The sequence below is a fragment of the Mobula birostris genome, chromosome 1, assembly GCF_030028105.1.
Source record: "Mobula birostris isolate sMobBir1 chromosome 1, sMobBir1.hap1, whole genome shotgun sequence".
NCBI classification, from domain to species: Eukaryota; Metazoa; Chordata; class Chondrichthyes; order Myliobatiformes; family Myliobatidae; genus Mobula; species Mobula birostris.
This window is the reverse complement of record NC_092370.1, coordinates 85,932,220-85,958,827: the sequence shown is the minus strand read 5'-3', so window position 1 is coordinate 85,958,827 and position 26,608 is coordinate 85,932,220. Positions and strand designations below refer to the sequence as shown.

General features: G+C 43.0%; 1 protein-coding gene across 10 annotated transcripts in view; it reads right to left on the bottom strand.

The window, feature by feature from the left end:
• The window catches only part of cep192 (centrosomal protein 192), a 228,056-nt gene that overhangs the window by 173,821 nt on the left and 27,627 nt on the right, over window positions 1-26,608 (bottom strand). For 8 of the 10 annotated variants that reach the window (XM_072258457.1, XM_072258408.1, XM_072258373.1 and 5 more), the window contains exons 5-7: window positions 21,648-21,703; window positions 17,483-17,630; window positions 15,897-16,027 (exon numbers count right to left, since the gene is read on the bottom strand). In XM_072258457.1, the coding sequence (XP_072114558.1) occupies window positions 15,897-16,027; window positions 17,483-17,630; window positions 21,648-21,703 (335 nt within the window). Of the gene's footprint in view, window positions 1-15,896; window positions 16,028-17,482; window positions 17,631-21,647; window positions 21,704-26,608 lie in introns of those variants that run through there. The other 2 variants (XM_072258432.1, XM_072258441.1) reach the window with 2 other exon arrangements.

Sequence of the window (26,608 nt, the reverse complement as noted above, 5' to 3'; positions counted from 1 at the left end):
TTGCTTTCTATGCCTTGGTAATTCAAATGCTTCTCGAGATGCCTCTTGCATGTTGACAGCACCTGCATCCACCACATCCTCAGGCAATGCATCACAGGCTTCAACCACTTTCTTAGACCTGGTCTAAACATATACTCACACCCTATACCTATGATACATTTAACCTACCCACCTTCCCCCCATTGGAAAAAGATTCTATCGACCCATCTATCTCTTTCAATTTTGTACATTTTATCAAGTCACTCCTCTGCTCCATGGAAAACAAATTAAGCCTTTATAATTGAAATCCCAATTCAGGTAACATCCTGTGAATATTCTTCTTATCTTCCCTACACAATGGCAACCAGCATAGCACTATCAGGAATGGTCTAAACACGGCTTTGAAATTGTATCATGGCATCCATGTGCTTACATTCTATGCCACAAGTGATGAGGGCAAACACCCAGTTTGCATTCTGCATTTTCCCCATCTACTGTGCTGCTGCTTTCAGGCATCTATGTACTTGTACGCCAAGGTACCTCTGTTTATCAACACTCCTTAAGATCCTGTACAGTACATGTCTAACACTTGCATCACTTGGAACATGTCAGCATTAAATTTTCTCCGCAATTAGTCTGTCCAACTCTTCTTGAGCTTTCAGCTGGGTACAGATATCGATTGTAACCAACATTTTGATGATCAACTCTACCAACTTCATCAGGGATGATGCCTGGGCACACCTAGTTTGGTGGTATTTATCCCCCATCATCCATCCTTCCTGATTGGTTAGGCCTCATCCAATCAGATTTCCAGTGTCCCACCTTGTTTACCAATCAGATTCCAGTTAATCAGACATACTTCTCCAGAAGAGGAACTACTATGAACAAATGGACAGAGTTGCCATGGGATTGCCCTTGTCACCAGCTATCGCTAATTTCTACATGAAGGACTTTGAGGAGAGGGCTCAGAGTTCATCGCCCTTGCGCTGAAAATGCTTCTTCAGATACATCAATGACACCTTCGTAGTGTGGCTTCATGGACTCCCAGCATGAACAGTTCCACAACCATCTGAGCAGCATACATCATTCCATGGAGCAGAGGAGTGACTTGATAAAGTGTACAAAATTGAAAGAGATAGATGGGTCGATAGAATCTTTTTCCAATGGGGGGAAGGTGGGTACATCTAAACATTAAACTTACAACGGAGATGGAAAAAAATGGTTGCTTCCCATTCCTGGACATTCTAATACAACGGAAACCAAATGAAAGCCTCAGGCATAGCGTCTACCGGAAACCCAATCACACAGACTTATACCTCAACAATAACAGTTAACATCACACCTCCCAATGTAGAGTGGTCCTTTCTACATTGATTAACCTTGCAAAACTCTTTCAGGCCCGGAGAGCCTCCATGAGGAAATAAGATTATTACACATGATGTTCCTACAGAATAGCTAGGTGAAGGAAATCAATTGACCCTTAAAAGGACAACAGAAAAGCCAGTAAACCTAACAACGAGGACGATCCCATCGCGACCACCTGTCTTCCCAATATTTCCACGGTTTCTGGAAGGATAGCAAGGATCCTGAAGAAATACCAGATTAATATTATCCACAAACCCATAAGGAAGCTCAAAGATGTGGGTCAAAGATGACCTGGGATTCAGAGCAGATGGCATTTCCAGGATTCCTTGTGAATGTAGAGCAGTGTATATCGGTCAGACAGGACACACAGTGGAAAACTACACCAAGGAGCACAGGTGGTGATTCCATTTGGGTTACCCGGAGGAATCGGCAGTAGCAGAATACCGTATTCGCGATGGCCTTAGGATCGACTTCAACAACACAAAACTACTGTGCTGCACCAATGGCTTTTGGGGACCACTGAAATAAAACTAGAGGAAAAGAATTTTTAACAAAGAAGGTCTTGTTCAACTTTGATTGTAAACAAGGTGGGTCAGCGAAAATCTGATTGGATGAGGAATAACCAATCAGGAGGGACGAAATACCACCGGATTAGACATGCCCAGGCATCATCCCTGATGAAAATGGCAAAGTTTGCCATCAAAGCAGTGGTTAAAATCAATACCTGTACCCAAGCTGGAAGCCCAAAAAGAGTTTGTCATATACATCGGGAAAGCACTAGATCCTTTTTCTAACTGATTAATTCAATTGCAAAACTTAAAAGATGTTTGGATATCTACATGGATGGGAGGGGTAGGGTTCAGCTGTGGGTCAATGGGACTAGACAGAATAACAGTTGGGTAAAGAATAAATGGGCTGAAGGGCCTGCTTGTGATGTAGTACTCTACGACGAATATCATGCTGGAGCTCAAGATGATCTTTCTCACTATGAATGTCATCCTACATTTGCATTCTGGTCTTAACATATATAAAAGAAACACCAAGGGTCCCAGAACCAAATTTTACAGTGCACTTGCGATTACAGATTTCCAAACAAACAGCAACCCTCCACAGCCATTCTTTATCTCATAGTATCATCTCTAGATCCCACAGCAACTTGTTTTGGATCCCACAAGTTCCAACATTGTGGATCAGTGCAAGAACACTGAAAATGGACAACATTCATCACATTGCTCTTAATTTCATTAATACATTGAACACAGAATAGTACAGCACATTACAGGCCCTTCAGCCCACAATGCTGTACTAACCCTCAAACCCTGCCTCCCATATAACACCCCCCACCTTAAATTCCTCCTTATACCTGTCTGGTAGTCTCTTAAACTTCACTAGTGTATCTGCCTCCACCACTGACTCAGGCAGTGTACTCCACGCACCAACCACTCTCTGAGTAAGAAATCTTCCTCTAATATCCCCCTTGAACTTCCCACCCCTTACCTTAAAGCCATGTCCTCTTGTATTGAGCAGCTGTGACCTGGGGAAGAGGCACTGGCTATCCACTATATCTATTCCTCTTAATATCTTGTATACCTCTAGCATGTCTCCTCTCATCCTCCTTCTCTCCAAAGAGTGAAGCCCTAGCTCCCTTAATCTCTGATCATAATCCATACTCTCTAAACCAGGCAGCTTCCTGGTAAATATTCTCTGTGCCCTTCCTAATTCTTCCACATCTTTCCTATAGTGAGGTGACCAGAACTGGACACAGTACTCCAAGTGCGGCCTAACCAGAGTTTTATAGAGCTGCATCATTACATCGCAACTCTTAAACTCTATCCCTCGACTTATGAAAGCTAACACCCCATTAGCTTTCTTAACTACCCTATCCACCTGTGAGGCAACTTTCAGGGATCTGTGGACATGTATCCCGAGATCCCTCTGCTCCTCCACAATATCAAGTATCCTGCCATTTACCTTGTACTCTGCCTTGGAGTTTGTCCTTCCAAAGTGTACCACCTCACACTTCTCCAGGTTGAACTCCATCTGCCACTTCTCAGCCCACTTCTGCATCCTATCAATGCCTCTCTGCAATCTTCAACAATCCTCTACACTATCTGCAACACCACCAACCTTTGTGTCATCTGCAAACTTGCCAACCCACCTTTCTACCCCCACATCCAGGTCGTTAATAAAAATCAAGAAAAGTAGAGGTCCCAGAGCAGGTCCTTGTGGGACACCACTAGTCACAATCCTCCAATCTGAATGTACTCCCTCCAGCACCACCCTCTGCCTTCTGCAGGTAAGCCAATTCTGAATCCACCTGGCCAAACTTCCCTGGATCCCATGCCTTCTGACTTTCTGAACAAGCCTACCGTGTGGAACCTTGTCAAATGCCTTACTAGAATCCATGTAGATCACATCCACTGCACTACCCTCATCTATATGCCTGGTCACCTCCTCAAAGAACTCTATCAGGCTTGTTAGACACGATCTGCCCTTCACAAAGCCATACTGACTGTCCCTGATCAGACCATGATTCTCTAAATGCCCAGAGATCCTATCTCTAAGAATCTTTTCCAACAGCTTTCCCACCACAGACGTAAGGCTCACTGGTCTATAATTACACGGACTATCCCTACTACCTTTTTTGAACAAGGGGACAACATTCACTTCCCTCCAATCATCCGGTACCATTCTCGTGGACAACGAGGACATAAAGATCCTAGCCAGAGGCTCAGCAATCTCTTCCCTCGCCTCATGGAGCAGCCTGGGGAATATTCCGTCAGGCCCCGGGGACTTATCCATCCTGATGTATTTTAACAACTCCAACACCTCCTCTCCCTTAATATCAATATGCTCCAGAACATCAACCTCACTCATATTGTCCTCACCATCATCAAGTTCCCTCTCATTGGTGAATACCAAAGAGAAGTATTCATTGAGGACCTCGCTCACTTCCACAGCCTCCAGGCACATCTTTCTACCTTTATCTCTAATCGGTCCTACCTTCACTCCTGTCATCCTTTTGTTCTTCACATAATTGAAGAATGCCTTAGGGTTTTCCTTTACCCTACTCGCCAAGGCCTTCTCATGCCCCCTTCTTGCTCTTCTCAGCCCCTTCTTAAGCACCTTTCTTGCTTCCCTATATTCCTCAATAGACCCATCTGATCCTTGCTTCCTAAACCTCATGTAAGCTGCTTTCTTCAACCTGACTAGATTTTCTACCTCACTTGTTACCCATGGTTCCTTCACCCTACCATTCTTTATCTTCCTCACTGGGACAAATTTATCCCTAACATCCTGCAAGAGATCTCTAAACATCGACCACATGTCCATAGTACATTTTCCTGCAAAAACATCATCCCAATTCACATCCCCAAGTTCTAGCCTCATAGCCTCATAATTTACCCTTTCCCAATTAAAAATTTTCCTGTCCTCTCTGATTCTATCCTTTTCCATGCTAAAGGCCAGGGAGCGGTGGTCACTGTTCCCCAGATGCTCACCCACTGAGAGATCTGTGACCTGACCTGGTTCATTACCCAGTACTAGATCTAGTATGGCATTCCCCCAGTCGGCCTGTCCACATACTGTGACAGGAATCCATCCTGGACACACTTAACAAACTCTGCCCCATCTGAACCCTTGGAACTAATCAGGTACCAATCAATATTAGGGAAGTTAAAGTCACCCATGATAACAACCCTGTTATTTTTGCACCTTTCCAAAATCTGCTCCCAATCTGCTCCTCTGTATCTCTGCTGCTACCAGAGGGCCTACAGAATACCCCCAATAGAGTAACTGCTCCCCTCGTGTTCCTGACCTCCACCCATACTGACTCAAAAGAGGATCCTGCTACATTATCCACCCTTTCTGTAGCTGTAATAGTATCCCTGACCAGTAATGCCACTCCTCCTCCCCTTTCTCCCCCCTCTCTATCCCTTTTAAAGCACTGACCTTCAACTCATAAGGAAGAATGAGGCAGTCATAGACGAGAGCTACAGGGAGGTAGTCACACCTAGGCTGTCGGAAGCAGGTCGTTGGGTGACAGTCAGAGGGGGGAAAGCGAAGGTGGGTAGACAGGTAGTGCAGAGCACCACTGTAGCCATTCCCCTGAATAATAAGTTTACCGTCCTGGATACTGTTGGCGGGGACGACCGACCAGGTGTGAGCCACGGTGGCAGGGCTCACTGAGTCTGACTCTGTGGTGCAGAAAGGTGGGACGGAGAAGAGGAGAGCTGTCGTCATTGGAGACTCTATAGTCAGGGGAGCAGACAGGAGATTTTGTGGACGTGAGAAGGACACCCGCATGGTTTGTTGCCTCCTGGGTGCCAGGGTCTGGGATGCCTCTGACCGGGTGCACGACATCCTGGTACGAGAGGGAAAGCAACCAGAAGTCGTGATACATGTTGGTACCAACGACATAGGCAGGAAGAGGGATGGGGTCCTGAAGTGAGAGTTTCAGGAACTAGGCAGAAGGCTGAAAAACAGGACCTCAAGGGTGGCGTTCTCAGGATCGCTGCCAGTGCTACATGACAGTGATGGTAAGAATTGGAGGAGATGGCAGTTGAATGCGTGGCTGAGGAGTTGGTGCAGGGAGCAGGGCTTTAGATTTTTGGATCATTGGGATCTCTTCTGGGGAAGGTAGGACCTGTACAGACTGGATGGGTTGCACCTGAACTCGAGGGGGAGCAATATCCTTGCAGGTAGGTTTGCTAGCATGGTTCGGGACGGTTTAAACTAATTTGCAAGGGGGATGGTACCTGGAGCGATAGAGCAGTGAAAGATGTGCATGGAGTAAAGCCAGCTCTAACATATAGAGAGGCTTTGAGGAAAGAGAAGCAGGATAAAGGGTGTAAAGGTAGGAAGGTAGAAGGGCTAAAGTGTGTGTACCTCAATGCAAGAAGCATCAGCAACAAAGGTGAAACTGAGAGCTTGGATGCATACATGGAATTATGATGTAGTGGCCATCACAGAGACTTGGCTGGCACCAGGGTAGGAATGGATTCTCAGTATTAATCACATTGTTCAGAACGATTTTATCTAATTGAAGAGATGATTTATCAGGAATAAAACAATGCTGACTATCCTTAATCAATTCCTGTCTTCCCAAATCCAAATAAACCCTATACCTTGAGATTTTATTTCAATCTTTCCTACTGCTAATGCAAGACTCACTGGCCTATTAGCTACCTGATATATCCCTGATGTCCTTGAATAAAAGAACTAACATTTGCAACCCTCCTGCCAACTGGTATTTCATCTGTGTCAGCAAAGATGCAAAAATCTCAGTCATCTTCTCAGCAATCTGGTAACATCTCATCAGGCCCTGGGGAATTATCCACATTATTGCTCCAAGACATCTTACACCACCTCCTCCTCTTCCATGTAACATACTCTAGAACAAGGGCTCCCAACCATTTTTATGCCATAGGCCAATACCATTAAACAAGGAGTCCATGGGCCCAAGATTGGTAACTCCTGCTCTAAAATAACACTATCCCCTTTCCCTGGGTGCAAATGCAGGAATCTTTCTCTGTTGTTGCTGGATTTGCTGTGAAACTCAGCAGCAGTTAAAATGGAAATTACTCAGCTGAAGTCATTAGAAGCTCAATGAACCAATTCAAATAAATAAAGACTGACTGCAAGGATGGAAGCATTAGATGATTTTTTTTTAAAACTTAATTTGGTTATGTGTTCAAATTTCTCCAATATTTGCATTTTCATCTTAAATTGCCAGAGAAAATGTTTTAAAAGAAAATGCATTTGATTATTTGTGAATAGGACACATCTGAGCATTGAATCACCAATGTTTTAACACCTGGCAAACCCAGGATGTTGCTTAATCAGCTGTCATACATCTGCGCTCATAAAAAACTGTAATGGGCAGGGAATGGTTAATCAGTTTGGAACTGGTTTATATATGGTGTTTGTTCTGTAGAACCAAGCAAGAGTGTTTAACGGGCATAGAGCCTAAGAGCTCAAGCACCTGTTGCTCAGTAGAAAACTGCCATTATATGAGGTTTGCTTATTTACATTAAATCTTCAATCACACAGCAAAACTAAGCCTTTATCCATGAAGTGCTCTGCGGTTTGAATGGCATAAAAAAATAACTTACTGTGGTTCTGAAGCTCATGCACCAGTGAGAAATAATGCAACAAATTACATTATATGCTATATATAAAAAGGCGATGCTCATAGTATTAACAGCTATCCCATCTGATCAACTGAAAACAGTTTTGACAGCTAGTTGTATAATTGGCAGTTTACTATAGCAGTTGCAATTTGTACTGAGCACTAAAAAAGTTAAACCAAAAGGAAGGCTGAAGCATCCATAACCTTTGAGGGAGGTCAAGGGAAGTCACACAATAGTCTTCATTGAGGGGTCCGCAGTGGAAAGTGTGAGAAGTTTTAAGTTCCTGGATGCAAACATTGCTGAAGATCCTGGGCCCAACATATTGATGCAATTACAAAGATAATATATCAGTGACTATATTTCATTAGGGATTTTGAAGAATATTGCTGAAAATTCTAGCAAATTTCTGAAGATGTACCATGGAGAGTATTCTAACTGGTTGTATCACCATCAGGTATTGAGGGGCCATTTCACAGGATTGGTAAAAACTGCAGACTCCTAAACTTGTGCAGTTCCATTATGGGCACCTGCCTCCCCAGCATCAAGGACATCTTCAAAAGGCGATGCCTCAAAAAGGCAGCATCCATCATTAAGGACACCCCCCAACCCCCACCCCCATGACCCAGAATATCTTTTCAAGTCCATTACCCCTACTGGGGCATAGGCCCAGCTTGCCTTCATCCTCTACCTGTGGTCAATCTTTTAGTCTTTCAGGATGTAGCCCCTTCTTCCAGTGAGTAGTTCTTTGGAGCTTCTGCTGGCACTTCTTTGGTGCTGGGTTTTTAATAAGATAGGGTAGCTAGCCCCACTCCCAACCCTCCTCCTCCTTTTACAGCCAGGCTTGGGACCGTCCATGGCAAAGTTATCACCCAGGATATGCTTTTCTCTTATTATTACCATCAGAGAGGAGGTAAGGAAGCTTAAGAAATGTACTCAACGTTTTAGTAACACTTCTTCTCCTCTGCCATCAAATTTCTGAATGGACAATGAACCAACCCATGAACAGTACCAAACTATTTTTGATTTTTTTGCACTACTTCGTTTTTTTTTAAATGTGTTGCACAGTGCTGCTACCTCTAGACAAATTTCACGGCATATTATCAGTGATATTAAACCTGATTCTGATCCCTCTTCAGTCAGAAATTACAGAAGGATGGTTCTTCTTGTTGTTGTCCAAGGTTATACTTAAGTCAATGATAAATTGTTTTCCACTTGCTGAGCTCAATACATTTACTGTTATGATATACTTGTACATGCACTCGTGAGCAGACGATTAAAGTTGGTGCACATGCGCCAATGTTTTCATCTGAAATATCTGTCTCGAAACATGGTGGCAGCGGTGGGGCTCAGAAAATTGCCTTTTTCAACTGCAGCGCCTGATTTTTTCAACTTGCAGTTGGCAGCATAATAATAGCGCAACTCTGAAACATCGGAGGGTGAGTGTAAGAGTAGAAAAATGTCGACCGAGACAAGCAACCAGCCACCAGCCACAAATAGAGATGGGTGCAGTAGCAATGCCTGGAGGTGAGACAGCAGAATCTCAGCGGCACCCAGCACCCGCGGGCGATCCCATGCTGGGGAACCATGGTCGAGGCAAAAGTCCTCCCCCAGTCAGCGGCATCTGCCCGCCACCAACCGTGACAGTCAACCGCGGGGTGATAGACGGATGGAAGACATAGCGACAGATGTGGACTAACTACAGTGTTGTAGCACAACTGCACAAACAGGTTCCAGCGTACTTGATGGCATTATTTTTACATACAATTGGACCGTCAGGACTTGAGGTCTACAACAGTTCTGTGTTTGCAGATGAGGCTGAAGGCCAAGAAGACCTCAAAAATTTTAGCTGCATTTGACAGATATGCTATTGGTGAGAAAAATGAGACATATGAACAGTACTTGCTCAACAAACGGCAACAAGAACAAGGTGAGACCTTTCAATCGTTTCTTGCCAACCTTAGATCTCTTGCAAAGACGTAATTTTTGCTCGTGTATGTCAGTCTGCCGAGAGACAAGATCATACTGGGCATTAATGACTCCCAAACCAGAAAGCGTCTGTTACAAGAGAGAAAGCAATTGCTCAATGACTGCATTGACATCTGTAAAAGCACAGAAATAGCTGAAGCATTCAGTACAGCTGCAGATAGCAGTTCCGCTACTGTCCATGGGATTAAACCTCACACTAACAAGAAAGGTCCAAAGCATCCTGGACAGAAGGCTAGTGCTGGTGGTGGAGCCAGAGCAAGAGTCACCTTGAACAGCCACAGAAGCAAAGTGAACCCTTGCAAGTACTGTGGCACGGAACATGCAAGAGACAAGCAACAATGCCCAGCATACAAACAGGTGTGCAAGGCGTGTGGCATTCGAAATCACTTTGCAAAGGTGTGCAAGCAGAAGCCCGTGCATGGGGTGGAAGCACAAAGCAATGACCAAACCGACAGTGACAGCAGCACCAAGTTTATCAACAATGTCACACTGGTAGCCAGCAGTTTGAAGACAAAGGATGACGTATTTGCACAGATGCTCATCAATGGAAAGCCAACAGACTTCCAAGCCGACAGCGGGGCGAGCAGTAACATTTTATCCCACAAATACTTGGAGGGAGTAGACCACACACTAACACAATGCACAAAAAAGCTGATGATGTGGAACAAGACCACCATGGATGCAGAAGGGATGTGTAGAGTGAAACTGCGTAACCCCATGACGAACCGCAAGTATTCTGTCGAATTTGTCGTGGTCACTGACGACTTTACACCATTGCTGGGAAGCAAGGCCAGCCAGCAAATGAATCTGATTACAGTCAACGATGACAACTTTCGCAGGGTGCATGCATCCACACTTAAAGAAAAACAATGCACACCAGCAGAACGCTATGCAGAGGTGTTCGATGATACGCTCGGGGAGCTTCTGGGTGCAGCCCACCTGCAGATTGATGAGGAAGTTCAACCTACAGTGTTACCCCCATGATGTCTACCTCACGCTATGAAGCGGGAAGTGAAAGCTGAGCTCGATCAACTGGTAGACCGCAAGGTGATAGCTCCAGTCCATGAACCTACAAGGTGGGTTAGCCAGTTAGTAGTCGCAGAGAACAAGAATGGCAGTCTTCATATATGCATTGACCCTCGACCATTGAACAAAGCGCTGAGGAGAGAACACTACACCCTTCTGGTGATAGAGGACATTTTGCCAGATCTTGACCAGGCTAAGGTTTTCAGCAAGCTTGATATGAGTTCTGCATTCTGGCAAGTGAAATTGGACAGTGAATCGAGCGTGCTCACCACTTTCAACACACCTTTCGGGCAGTATAGATGGCTCAGACTCCTGTTTGGAACCAGCGTTTCATCAGTGATCTTCCAGCGCAGGCTGCATCAGGCGCTGGAAGGACTACCAGGAGTGATCTACGTCATAGACAGCATTCTGGAGTACGAAAAAGGGGAAACGCAGGAAAAGGCAATCGCCGATCATGATGTGAAACTTGAGCAGCTATTACAGCATTGTGTATCAGGCTCAACAAGAATAAATCTGTCTTCAGAGGGACAGAGATACCCTTTTTGGGGCATCTCATCACAAGTGAGGGACTTCAGCCTGATCCTAAAAAGGTCGCTGACGTTCTCAACATGCCAGCGCCCATGGATGTGCAGGGAGTGCAGTGATTGATCGGATTTGTCAACTACCTGAGCCGTTTTCTACCAAGTCTCTCAGATACCCTTGAGCCAATAAGACAGCTGCCAAAGCCAGATGTAGCATGGGAGTGGTCAGCTGAGCAGCAAAACGCTCTCTCAAGATCAAGCGGATGGTATCCGAAGCACCGGTGTTAGCATACTACAATTCTAAGGAAAAGCTAACCATCCAATGTGACGCCAGCAACCAAGGCCTAGGGGCAGCACTCCTCCAGAATGGATGTCCGATCGCATATGCAAGCAGAGCGCTAACGGACACAGAAACACATTACGCAGTGACCGAAAAGCCAATGCTTGCAATCATTTTCGCACTTGAGCGTTTTCATCAATACACTTTTGGCCGCTTCACAAGAGTACTCAGTGATCACAAGCCGCTCGAAATGATAATTAAGAAGCCGTTGGTGAAGGCACCAAAGCGCCTACAGGGAGTTCTTCTTCGCCTGCAAAGCTATGACTTTGACATCACCTACCGTCAAGGAAAGCTCATGCACCTCGCGGATACACTATCACGAGCAGTCAGCGGTACTCCAGGCCAGGAGAACAGCTTCAACGAAGTCTACATGCTTTGGCACCTGCCAATCCGCAATGAGCGTCTAGAGCAGATCTGCACAGAAACAGCGAAAGATGACACACTATTGATGTTGAAACGCATAATCATCAGTGGATGGCCAAGCGAACGTGATATGCTACCAGAGCAACTTATACCTTACTATAGCTATAGGGATGAGCTCACAATCCAAGACGGCTTAATCTTCAAAGGTGAGTGTGTCATCATATCACAAAGTGAGCAAAAGCAAATGAAGGAAAGAATTCATTCGTCACACTTGGGTGTAGAAGGATGCCTTAGACGTGCATGCGAATGACTTTTTTGGCCAGGCATGAGCAGCGACATCAAGCAATATATTGCTACATGTGATATTTGTTGCACATACAAAATGAGTCAGCAGAAAGAATCGCTTATAAGTTATGAGGTACCTGCTCGGCCATAGGAAAAGATAGGTACCGACTTATTTGCATACGAAGAAAAAGAGCACCTTGTCACCGTTGATTACTACAGCAACTTCTTCAAGGTAGATCTTCTTTGCGATATGACCAGCGCAGCCGTTATTTGCAAATTGAAGGCTCATTTTGTGAGATATGGTAGCCCAACACAAGTGGTTAGTGATAATGGGCCACAATACACATCAGTGGAGTTTCACGGATTTGCACGAGAATGGGATTTTGAGCACTTGTGTCGCAGCCCCAGAAATAGCAGAGCGAATGGAAAAGCTGAATCAGCAGTCAAAACAGCTAAGCGGATCCTCACAAAGAGCAACAAATTGCGAGCAGATCCCTACCTCGCACTTCTTGACCATCGCAACACACCTTCGCAAAGGCTCAGCACAAGTCCTGCCCAGCGATTGATGAATCGCCCCACACACACGCTCCTGCCTACAACAGCGAGTTTACTGGAACCCAGAGTTGTACACGAATGCGAGCACATGAAACAACACGTCCAGCAGCAGGCCAACAATTACAACAAATCAGCCAAAGACCTTGCCCCACTCGACAAAGGGGATACCGTGTGCAAGGTAAAAAGAATTGGGAGAAAACAATGCACATCAAAGTTGCTGGTGAACGCAGCAGGCCAGGCAGCATCTCTAGGAAGAGGTACAGTTGACATTTCGGGCCGAGACCCTTCGTCCTCCCCCTCCTGTCTTCTCCTATCATTTTGGGTCTCCCCCTCCCCCTCTCAAATCTCTTACTAGCTCTTCTTTCAGTTAGTCCTGACGAAGGGTCTCGGCCCGAAACGTCGACTGTACCTCTTCCTAGAGATGCTGCCCGGCCTGCTGTGTTCACCAGCAACTTTGATGTGTGTTGCTTGAATTTCCAGCAACTGCAGATTTCCTCGTGTTTGGGAGAAAGCAACTGTGTGTCGGCGCCTTGATGAGCGTGCATATGTAGTTCAAACCCCTTATGGTATCTACCGACATAATCGCACACATCTACGAAAGACGGCTCAGGAACCGCCTGAAAAGCTAATCACATATGAACAGGCCAAGGTCAAACAACCGAGATCAATGACCCCAGTGTGCCTACATCAAATGCACAAGCAGAGGCTAATGACAATGACTACAGTCTGCCTATCGCATCAAATACACACAGCCAAATAATAGCAGAGGCTAATGACACAACACAAACACTAACACAAACGTTGAAACATGCAAATAACAAACAACAGGATTCGGACAAAACAGTAAAAAGTCGTTCTGGCGGCACAGTGAAAAGGCCACAATATCAAGACAACTTTGTCCCACATTGAATAATTGCATGAACAATTGAACAATAAGTCTGTGACACTACTTGGCATTTTAATGTCATGTTTATACTCAAAGAAGGACCATGTCCTATTTGAGGTTGTGTACTTTGTAGTTCGAAGTTAAAGTCAAATTTTAGTATGTTTTATATTTTGTATATAAGCTCATACAAACGGAAATGAATGGTATGTATTTGTAGCAGGCCAGGCAGCATCACTAGGAAGAGGTGCAGTCGACGTTTCAGGCCGAGACCCTTCGTCAGGATCTGACGAAGGGTCTCGGCCTGAAACGTCGACTGCACCTCTTCCTAGCGATGATGCCTGGCCTGCTGCATTCACCAGCAACTTTTATGTGTGTTGCTTGAATTTCCAGCATCTGCAGAATTTCTGTTGTTTGGTATGTATTTGTGACAGGCATAAGAGACATAAAGCATGATTAATGAATGCTTTGAAAGTTAATTCCATGAAAATACACTGGAAAGCAGACTTCAGAGAAATAGAATTTAATTCTCAATTGTTCCATTTCTTTGTTTTGATAAAAGGAGGGATGTTATGATAGACTTGTACATGCACTCATGAGCAGACAATTAAATTTGGTGCGCATGCGCTGTTGTTTTTATCCGAAATATCTGTCTCGAAACATTTACCAAGGATTACCCGTGGGGAGAAAAAAGGTAGCATTTTAATCAAGTAAATACTATGCATTGTAAAACTGTCAATATATTAAGTCATAGTCATACTTTATTGATCCCAGGGGAAATTGGTTTTCATTACAGTTGCACCATAAATAATAAATAGTAATAAAAATAGTAATATTACTATTAGTAGATAGTAAATAGTCATAGAAATAATAAATAGTGATAGAAAATAGTAATAAATAGTTAAATAGTAATATGTAAATTATGCCAGTAAATTATGAAATAAGTCCAGGACCAGCCTATCAGCTCGGGGTGTCTGACCCTCCAAGGGAGAAGTTGTAAAGTTTGATGGCCACAGGCAGGAATGACTTCCTATAACGCTCTGTGCTGCATCTCGGAGGAATGAGTCTCTGGCTGAATGTACTCCTGTGCCCACCCAGTACATTATGTAGTGGATGGGAGACATTGACCAAGATAGCATGCAACTTAGACAGCATCCTCTTTTCAGACACCACCGTGAGAGAGTCCAGTTCCATCCCGACAACATCACTGGCCTTACAAATGAGTTTGTTGATTCTGTTGGTGTCTGCCATCCTCAGCCTGCTGCCCCAGCACACAACAGCAAACATGATAGCACTGGCCAGCACAGACTCGTAAAGGAGACAGGCAGGTACATGGATAGTACAGATGTGGAGGATTTAGGCCAAATACAAGAAAATGGGACTAGCTTTAGATATGCACCTTGTTCAGCATGGACGAGTTTGGCTGTGGGGACGGTCCCTGTGCTGCAAAACTCTGTAAAGGTATTTCTATTAGATGAGGGACTGGGGATATAAAAAAATCATTTTGAACCAATGTAACCTCTGGCTAAAAGAATAATTGGGACTGAATAGGAATTTTTGAACTGAAGTAAACTCTGTCTTCAGCAGTTAGCTAAAACCGGCTTATACTAGTTCTCCCTTGGTTTGCAGAGACATTGAGAGTTTGATAACATTGTACATTGTACCCTTGTTTGAGTAGTGGAAGGAGGACTCACCGATAAGGACAGGTATGAACATCTCTCTGTAATTAAGTCAGGGCCTAGCAAAGGGAATAACTGATAAGGACTGGACAGCACATCCACCTGTAATTAAGCCTTGACCTAGCAGACTCTCTTATCTGTAACTAAGTTTCACACCAATAGACTTGGTGGGCATACCAGTTCTAATGACATCTTGCAACAGTAATGTATGGGGCTTACTATGTATAAATATACAGCTGTAACCAGAGAGAGTGGGCCCACTTGTCGGAAATAAACTGATGTAACTATAAGAAGTTGGTCTCCCAAGTTTTATTCAGATTCAACTTTAACATAGACATGATTAAGTCAACTCCTAATTTAAGTCCAGCAATTTCAAAATCAGTAATTAGAATAAAAATGAGCAATAACTATTAACTTCTGCAACTTTTTTTTTTAAACAAATGAATTCCAAGGAAAATGTTCTCATTAGCGAAATCAGGATAGAAACCACTGGGAGTGTGTACATAATGTAACCGGAGAAATTTTAGGCCCATAATCACTCAAACTTTAAACTAAGGAGAGAAAGTAGTAAAATGAAACAAATCAGAAAAAAAAACTCTTTTTGGGACAAATGCTCATGACGATATGCAGAATAAGGCAGCTGTTCCATTACTTCAGAGTACATTAACAGCAAATTAAATTTTATTTGCCGTTATATTTGATGAAACATTTGGCACCGATGTGTGGTGTACATGTTTGACGACGGAGCTTTCCCTAGTGACCCCTTGTTGAAATACTGATTACCTGAACTGCAGAATGGGCTTCAGGAAGCTCTTGTCCTTCAGTGTGACCCCTCTGCATTCCTGGTGATACAAACTTCTTGAAATAAGCTTCCAGTCTATCATCTTGTAATGTATCTGCATCAAGTTCATCATCTGTTGGAATAATAATTGTGAGATCAATCACAATCAATTAAGACAACTGAATTCTGGTAGATTCTGGTTAATTGGGACACACCGGGACCAGTACATTTTAGTGCAATTAAGTGGCTGACCTAATTAGGCAAAGTTTCATGGAAATAGTTAGAAAGGTATTAAAGGACAAACTACCATTTAACTGAATAACAAATTACATATTTAAATAAAATACAGTAACAAATTAGGACACTTTCAACAGTTCTACAGTACTACAAAACTGTTAGTTTGTAATAATTGACAGAAGAATTTGTCTGGTGTACGTAAGAAACAAAATCAACACAGACACCTAGCGCAGATAAAGGACTGACTTCATCCGATGCTTTTGCATCATCCAGATCTTCATTTTCATTGCAACATTCAAGATGATTGTCAATACCTTCAAATTCTCTGTTGTTCCCAACTTGAAGTAGTGAAATCATTTCATTTTCACTCCCGGCATTATTTTTTTTGAATGCTTGAAACCACAGTGAGTAGAACATTTCCGAATAGCCTTACTGCTCATACCTAACTATCACTGACAAAAATTACTGCTTTTTGAATTCAAACACATGTAACTGATGCTGTTTAAAAATTGCTTGGTCTAAGCACAATGTAGCATCTAACGGCTACACAAGTGCATGCCACTGACACTAGTTAGGATCTGATCAGCAACAGTCTCCTGCCCCAACTGAGCAGCAGAGTGCCCCAAATAAATTAAGGGAAACCCAGTTATATTTCCAATTAGTTTTTGTTCTTTAAAAACTGACCCAAGTAAGTGGTTGACCTGATTAACCAATGACACAATTAACCAGAATCCATTGTATTTACAAAAGGCAAAAGTGTAAGGAAGGTGAAGATAACAGCTTTATATTTTTGAGTTATTAATCCAGAAGGAATGAACCAAAATTTGTTAAAAATACAAAATAACAGACTAAAACAAATAACACTAACAGAAGCAGAAAAAAAGGCAACAGGGAAAGAAAACAGTAAAACTCCAATAATCTAGTATTTGATTGTTCAGAATGCCAGTGGTCTGGCATCTGGCACTGAGTTCTGTTTCCTGCATTCCCTTTAAACTCACCACTCACTGTAATGTTTATTAAGCTACTGTGCAAAATTTAGAAACAACACAAACTAAAACTGTGTTGGGGTAATAATACCCGTAAAATCCAATCATCTGGAAAATCTGCTCATCTGGCACCTTCAAGACTCAAGTATGCTAGATTACCAGATTTACTGTAAATGAAAAAAGTCTATAAAAATTGGATTTTTTTTCCTGAACTATGAAACATTTAAATTTGTGTTGCAATGAAGTTTACCAAACCCACAATGAACAACCCTCATTTTTAAAATCTATGATGCATATTTCACATATTACAGCTCAGTTGCAGTACTGTTACTGTGAGGCAACTGTAACATCTTTATGCACTATACCTGTAGACTGTACTTCCAAACTTGCCAGTGACAACAGCTTTTCATCCTCTAACAAACTAGCAAGGCTATCACTATGTCGCCTTGGGCCAAGTTCCTCCTCTGCTCCTCTTGAGGCAGGATAATTTTCAGAGTCCCTCATGGTAGAAATCTGGTGGTTTAAAAATTAAAGTTACATATTCAAAATTAAAGCAAATTTAAACCAACAACCCGGTACTGCTGGGACTTTGAAAATCCCACCAGTCTGGTAATGCTGCACTATCTGATATTAGATTTACTAATACAACAGAAATTTCACTTTTATTCTAACACAATACACAAAAGTATTGTGCTTAAAAGGAAAAGTTAAGTAAGTTTTACTCATCACATGTACTTCGAAAAACACAGTGAAATGAGTCATATGCATCAATTCAAATCAGTGAGGATTGTGCCGGGGCAGCCCACAAGCGTTGCCACACTTCTATGCCAACAGAGTGTGTCTACAACTTACTAACCTTAATACTTATGTCTTTGGAATGCGAGAGCGCAAACTGGTGCACCTGGAGGAAACTTGTACAAGTTCCTGAGACAGCAGCAGGAATCGAACCCCGATCAGTGATCGCTGGCACTATAAAGTGATTGCAAAAACTGCTTCGCAACCATGCTGCAGGAGTTAGTATGCATCTGATCACAACTACAATGTGTTTCCTCCTATCCCTGTTAGGAACATATCTCTCAACTTTTCATGTAACACTGCAAGCTCCAATAAATCGTTTACTTTCTTCACAACTTTGCATAAACAATTTTTGTTATAGTTAAAGCATTTTATAGGCCAAATACCCAAGACTCAAATAGCATGTCATTTTAAATTTCACTTGTGGGTCAAACTGACTGCAAATCAAATTGCCAAAAATCTGAAATGGCAACTTGAAACAACTGAAGGATAAATATAATATGCCTAGACAATCTCTGAACATTCCATTCTCCAAATAAGCAGCTAGTGCAACTACTTTCAATGCTAAATGTATGTCATAGGTGTTATTATTTTAATGCTAAAATAATTAAACAGTGACCATGTGCTGAATTATCTGTAATACAGAAGTGAACAATCAAAAAGACACATATCAAAGCTACAGCAAAAGCATCTCATTTTCCAACTTATCATATCCTGGTCAGGAGGTCTGTTGATACTACTTTGTAGAGTTTAAACTAGTTTTGCAGGGGGCTGGGAACCAGAGCCATAGGTTAGTGAGGGAAGGATCGGACCAAAGGGTTGATGTTAGGGTAAGTACTGAAAGACACAATTGAAATAGCAGGTATGATGGGTTAGCCAGTTTGAAGTGCGTATACAGTGCCAATAAAAAGTATTCACCCCCTTGGAAGTTTTCATGTTTTTTTGTTTTACAACATTAAATCATGGCTTTAATTTGTCTTTTTTTGACACTGATCAACAGAAAAATAACTCTTTGGTGTCAAAGTGAAAACAGATCCCTACAAAGTGATCTGAATTAATTGCAAATATAAAACACAAAATAATTGATTGCATAAGTATGACACACCAAGTCATCACTGGTGCAGTTAACTGGTTTTAGAAGTCACATAATTAGTTAAATGGAGACTGTTTTTGGAGACCTCATGGTGTGCACTCATGGTGTTTCAATTGATGTAGTAAAAATACACCTGTATCTGGAAGGTTCAACTGCTAATGAATTCGTATCCTGGCAAAAACTACAACATGACAACAAAAGGAACACTCCAAACTCTGCGTAAACGTTATCGAGAAGCACAGTCAGGAGATGGATACAAGAAAATTTCCAAGTCACTGAATATCGCTTGGAGTACAGTTAAGTCAATCATCAAGAAATGGAAAGAATATGTAAAGCTGTAAATCTGCCTTGAGCAAGCTGTCTTCAAAAACTGAGTGACTAGAGGGTCCAGTGAGGGAGGCCACTAAGAGACCTATGACAACTCTGGAAGAGTTACGAGCTTCAGTAGCCGAGATAGGAGACTGCGCATACAACTGTTGCCCGGGTCTTCACCAGTCGCAATTTTATGGAAAAGTGGCAAAGAGAAAGCCACATCTCAGTTAGAGTTTGCTAGAAGGCATGTGGGAGACTCTAAAGTCAGTTGGAAGAAGGTTCTATGGTCTGATGAAACCAAAATTGACCTTTTTGGCCATCAGACTAAACGCTATGTTTGGTGCAAGCCAAACACTGCACATCATCAGAAACACACTACCCCTACTGTGAAAAATGGTGGTGGCTGCATCTTGCTGTGGGATGCTTCACTGCCGTAGGCCCTGGAAGGCTTGTGAAGGTAGAGGGTAAAAAGAATGCAACAAAACACAGGGAAATCCTGGAGGAAAACCTGATGCAGTCTGCAAGAGAACTGCGACTTGGGAGACTTGTTTTCCAGCAAGACAATGACCCCAAGCATAAGGCCAAAGCTATAAAGAATGGCTTAAAAACAACTAAGTTAATGTCCTGGAGTGGCCAAGTCAGAGTCCAGACCTCAATCCAATTGAGAATTTGTAGGTGGACTTGAAAAGGACTGTTCACTCACAATCCCCATGCATTCTGACAGAGCTTGAGCAGTTTTGTAAAGAAGAACTGGGGAAACATTGCAGTGTCCAGGTGTGCAAAGCTGACCTATCCACACAGACTCAAGGCTGTATTTGCCAAAGGTGCATCTACTAAATACCGACTTGAAGGGAGTATTTATGCAATCAATTATTTTTGTGTTTAGTAATATTTGTTGATTAAATCCACTGTGATTCAATGTTGTAAAACAATAAAACATGAAAACTTCCAAGGGGCTGAATACTTTTAATAGGCATTATAGATCGGTTGGGCAGAGAAATGGCAGATGCAGCTTAGCCCAGATAAATGTGAGGCGCTGCACTATGGCAAGGCAAATGCAAGGAGACAGTACACTGTTAAGGGCAAAAACCCTTAATGGTGTTGCTGAGCAGAAAGATCTTGGGATCCCAGCTCATAGCTCCTTAGAAGTGGCTACACAGGTTGAGAAGGTGGTTAAAGCAGCTTACGGAATGCTTGCTTTTATTCGTCGAGACATTTTCAAAAGTCAAAAGATTACGTTGCAAATTCATAAAAAACTTGTTAGGAGTATTTCATACAGTTCTGGTTGCCTCACTATTGGAAGGATTTTGAGGCTCTGGAGGAGGTACAGAAGAGGTTTACCAGGATGCTGCCTGGTTTAGAGAGCATGTGCTGTCTTGAGAGGGTGGATAAACTCGGGTTGTTTTCTCTGGAGCACCAGAGGCTGAGGGGAGATCTGACAGAGGTTTAAGACTGAGAGGCACAGATAGAGCAGACAGGGAGTATCTGTTTCCCAGGTTTGAAATGTCTCATACCAGAAGGCATACATTGAAGGTGAGAAGGAGTAGGTTCAAGGGGGATGTGAGGGGTAAGCTTTTTTTTAAAAACTGAGTTGTGGATACCTGGGATGTGTTACCTGCTATGGTAGTAGAGGCAAATACTTTTTGACTTGCTTTATAGCTGGTTCAGCACAACACCGTAGGCCAAATGGCCTGTTCTTGTGCTGTACTGTTCTCTGTTCTATTACGATTCTAAGCTGAACAGCAATCTGACCTAACATTGAATCTAACAATTTCAAGTATACAGCCCTCACAGTACACTTCACAAGTGGCTGATTCTAAATGAAGTCATCAAGTACTAATATGAACTCTGTAATACTCTCTCCATGTCTGTTGAAAATTTTCATCAGATTTTGTTTCTGACTGTCAGTATGTGTTGTGGCTTGCATCCAATAGTCCCAGAACTGCTAGTTTTATTTCTTTGGTTTTCATTCGTTTACATTTATACCTAATCTGAACAGGTCAGCTGCAAAGAGCAAGCTGCCACCGCCCTCTCAGCTGGAACTACCAGTTGGCATTGAGCCTCTCTTGTTATCTGCCCTGTCACAGATTTTCCCTTAGATCTCTCCTTTCGCCTACCCCTTGCCTTGCAACTGAAAACCTGTTTTTAAAACTTTACTCAGTAGATGAAAGGACAGTGACCTGAAAGGTTAATTATTTTTCTCTCTCTGCACAGATGTAGCCTGATTTGCTCAGTATTTCATTTATTTTAAAATAACAGGAGTTGAGTTTAAAATAGACTATGATTCATTTTCTAAAAAACACACAAAAAAAGACATTCTCTGCAATTACCTCGTTTCTCTTATTGCTGGTATGGTCAGTCAAAGTACTTGACCCAGAAGAAATATCTGCAAAAACAAGCAGCTCATTTTTAGTAAATATCATCTTTATGAATATACCAAGACCATATGACAAAGGAGTGTGGTGCGTGGCCAAGTGGTTAGGACATTGGACTCGCAATCTGAAGGTCGTGGGTTCGAGCTTCGGCCGGGGCAGCGTGTGTGTCCTTGTGCAAGGTACTTAACCACACAATGCTCCTGTCTATCCAGCTCAGAATGGGTACCAGCAAGGCTCGTGACAGACTTTAATAAGACATAGGAGCAGAATTAGGCTATTTGGCCCATACAAGTCTGCTCCACCATTTATTCGTGGCTGACCCTTTACTCCTCTCCTCAGCCCCGCTCCCCAGCCTTCTCCCATAACCTTTGATGCCGTGTCCAATCAAGAACCCATCAAGCTCCCACCGACCTGACCTCCACAGGTGCCTGCGGTAATAAATTCCACAAATTCGCCACCCTCTGGCTAAAGAAATTTTTCCACATCTCTGTTTTAAATGGACATCCCTCTATCCTGAGGCTGTGCCCTCTTGTCCTAGACTCAGCCACTACAGGAAACATCCTTTCCACATCTACTTCGTCTTGGCCTTTCAACATTCAAAAGGTTTCAATCCCATCACCCCCCATCCTTTTAAATTCCACCGAGTACAGAACAAGAGCTATTAAACTTTCTTCATATGATCACCTTTCATTCCTGGAATCATCCTTGTGAACCTCCTCCAGACCTGCTCCAATACCAGCACATCTTTTCTAAGATGCGGGGCCCAAAATGGTTCACAATACTCAAGGTCAGACCTCACCAATGCCTTATAAAGCCTCGGCATCACATCCTTGCTCTTATATTCTAGACCTCTTGAAATGAATGCTCACACTGCATTTGCCTTCCTCACCACTGACTCACATGCAAGTTAACGTTTACAGTGTTCTGCACAAGGACTCCCAAGTCAGATTTTTGGATTTTCTCCATTTAGAAAATAGTCTACATATTCACTTCTTCTACCAAAGTGCATGACATGTATTTTCCAACATTGTATTTAATTTGCCACTCTCTTGCCCATTCTCTTAATCTAAGTCCTTCTGCATCCTACCTGTTTCCTCAACACTACCTGCCTCTCCACCCATCTTCATAGCGTCTGCAAGCTTAGCAACAAAGCCATCTACTCCATCATCTAAATCATTAATACACAGCATAAAAAGCAGTCCCAACACTGAACCCTGTGGAACACCACTAGTCACTGGCAGCCAACCACAAAAGGATCCTTTTATTCCTACTCATTGCCTCCCTTCAATCAGCCCATGCTCTAACCATGTTTCTAACTTTCCTGTAATACCATGGCTCTTAACTTGGTAAGCAGCCTCATATGTGGCACCTTGTCAAAGGCCTTCTGAAAGTTCAAATATACAACATCCACTGCATCTTCTTATCTAACCTACTTGTAATCTCCTCAAAGAATTCCAACAGATTCGTCAGGCATGATTTTCCCTGAAGGAAACATGCTGACTTTGCACTATCTTGTCCTATGTCACCAAGTACTCAATCACCTCATCCTTAACAATTGACTCTAACAGCTTCCCAACCACTGAGGTCAGGCTAACTGGTCTATAATTTCCTTTCTGCAGTCTTCCTCCTTTCTTAAAGACTGGATTGACATTTGCATTTTTCTAGTCCTTTGGCGCCATGCTAGAGTCCAATAATTTTTTGAAAGATCATTAATGCCTCCACAATCTCGACTGCTATCTCTTTTAGAACCGCAGTGTGAAATTCATCTGGCCCTGGTGACATAGGTACCCTTAGGTCTTTCAGCTGTTTGAACACCATCTCCCTGTAATAGCAACTGCACTCACTTCTCTTCCCTCACACTCTTCAATATCTGGCACACTGCTCGTATCTTCCTCAGTGAAGACTGATGCAAAATACTCATTTAGTTCATCAGCCATCTCCTTGTCCTCGGTTATTATTTCTCCAGCCTCACTTTCTAGCGATCTTATATCCACTCACAACTCTTTTATTTATTTGTTTATAATATACTTGAAAAAGCTTTTACTATCCACTTTGAGCAACACACATCAAAGTTGCTGGTGAACACAGCAGGCCAGGCAGCATCTCTAGGAAGAGGTACAGTCGACGTTGTAGGCCGAGACCCTTCGTCAGGACTAACTGAAGGAAGAGCTAGTAAGAGATTTTAAAGTGGGAGGGGGAGCGGGAGATCCAAAATGATAGGAGAAGACAGGAGGGGGAGGGATGGAGCCAAGAGCTGGACAGGTGATTGGCAAAAGGGATATGAGAGGATCATGGGACAGGAGGTCTGGGAAGAAGGAAAAGGGGAAGGGGGGGAAAAAACCCAGAGGATGGGCAAGGGGTATAGTCAGAGGGAGAAAAAGGAGAGAGAGAGAAAGAATGAATGTGTGTATATAATAACGGATGGGGTACGAAGGGGAGGTGGAGCATTAGCAGAAGCTAGAAAAGTCAATGTTCATGCCATCAGGTTGGAGGCTACCCAGATGGAATATAAGGTGTTGTTCCTCCAACCTGAGTGTGGCTTCATCTTTACAGTAGAGGAGGCCGTGGATAGACATATCAGAATGGGAATGGGATGTGGAATTAAAATGCGTGGCCACTGGGAGATCCTGCTTTCTCTGGCGGACAGAGCGTAGGTGTTCAGCAAGACGATCTCCCAGTCTGCATCGGGTCTCGCCAATATATAGAAGGCCACATCGGGAGCACCGAACGCAGTATATCACCCCAGCCGACTCACAGGTGAAGTGTCGCCTCACCTGGAAGGACTGTCTGGGGCCCTGAATGGTGGTAAGGGAGGAAGTGTAAGGGCATCTGTAGCACTTGTTCCGCTTACAAGGATAACAGACTGGGAGATCGTTTTGCTGATCTCGCGTTTACGTTTTTACTATCCACTTTGATATTGTTTGCTAGCTTGCTTTCATATTTCATCTTTTCCCTCCTAACAAGTCTTCTAGTTGCTCTCTGTAGGGTTTTAAAGCTTTCCAATTCTTGGTCTTCTCACTAATTTGTGCTTTGTTGTGTGCCCTTTCTTTTGCTTTTACATTAGCTTTGACTTCCCTTGTCAGCCATGGTTTTACTATTTTGCCATTTGAGTATTTCTTTGTTTTTGGAATACAACTATCCTGCATCTTCCCCGTTTTTTCCCCAGGAACTCATGCTATTGCTGCTCTGTTGACATCCCTGCCAGCATCTCCTTCCAATTTACTTCAGCCAACTCCTCTCTCCTACCAATGTAATTTCCTTTACTCCACTGAAATACTGCTACGCCAGACTTTACTTTCTCCATACCAAATTTCAAGTTAAACTCAGTCATATTGTGATCACTGTCTCCTAAGGGTTCTTTTAAGTTAAGATCCCTTATTACTTCCGATTCATTACATAACACTCAATCCAGTATAGTTAATCCTCTAGTAGGCTCAATGACAAACTGCTCTAAAAAACCATCTTGTAGGCATTCAAAAAACTCACTCTCGAGTTCCATTTCCAAACTAATTTTCCAAATTGACCTGCATGTTAAAATCTCCCATGACTATCATAACATTGTCCTTTTGACATGCCTTTTCTATTTCCTATTGTAATCTGTGGTGCATATCCCAGCTACTGTTGGGAGGCCTGTAGATAACTGTCATTTTACCTTTGACGTTTCTTGACTCAGCCCACAAGGATTCAACATCTTCTGATCCTATGTCACATCTTTCTTCTGATTTGATGTCATTCTTTACCAGCAGAGAGCAATGCCACCCTCTCTGCCTACCTTCCAATCCCTCCAATACAACATATAACCTCGGACATTCAGTTCCTAACTACAACCATTCTTCAGCCATGATTCAGTAATGACCACAACATCATACTGGACAATCTGTAATAGTGCAACAATATCAGCCACCTTTATTTCATGTACTCCGTGCATTGAGATATATCACAGAGTACCATATTTGCTATCCTTTTTGATTCTGCATCCCTCAGGCACTGACACTCACCCTGCTGGCTGCAATTATATCCCATCATCTGCCTGCCATTCCTGACAGTCTGACTGCACGCCATCTTTGCTTACCATCCGTCCTATCTGGAGTCTCTTCACTACGGTTCCCACCCCCCTGCCAAATTAGTTTAAACCCTCCACAACAACTCTAAGAAACCTGCCTGCAAGAATATTGGTTCCCCTTGTATTCAAGTGCAACCCACCACTTTTGAACAGGTCATACCTCCCCCAGAAAAGTTCCCAATGATCCAAGAATCTGAAGCCCTGCCCCCTGCACCAGTTTCTCAGGCACACATTAGTTTGCCCAATCGTCCTGTTCCTACCCTCACAGGCACATGGCACAGGCAGCAATCCCAGAAATTACTACCCAGGAGGTCCTGCTTCTCAGCTTTCTACCTAGCTCTCTAAATTCTCTTTTCAGGACCCTTGTTGTTTCCGTATCCCCAATGCACTGATACTCACCCTGCTTTCTGCAATTATGTCCGACCATCTGCCTGCCCTTCCTGACAGTCTGCACATTATCTTTGCTTTTTTACCATCTGTCCTATCCCGAGTCCCTTCACTCAGGTTCCTACCCTCTGCCAACCCTCCCCAACAGCTCTAACAAACCTGCCAGCAAGAATATTGAAATAGCAGATACTTCAATTTACTCACAGAATATGATTGCAGTCCAAGTCCTGGATTTATTTTTTGTTCAGTCTATCTTTAGGTAGTAGCTGAACATTGTCTTTAAGTGCTATTGCTACACAATGCTATAAACACCTGGTGATGTGGTGGATTACTGAACCAACCATTTTAGTCAAGGACAGAAGTCACACTGGACAAGGTCATGTGAACCAATCTTCTTCATTTCCTATTATTACTTCTATTAGCAGATATTTTTCAAAGTATATTAATTATGAAAGCACATATATGT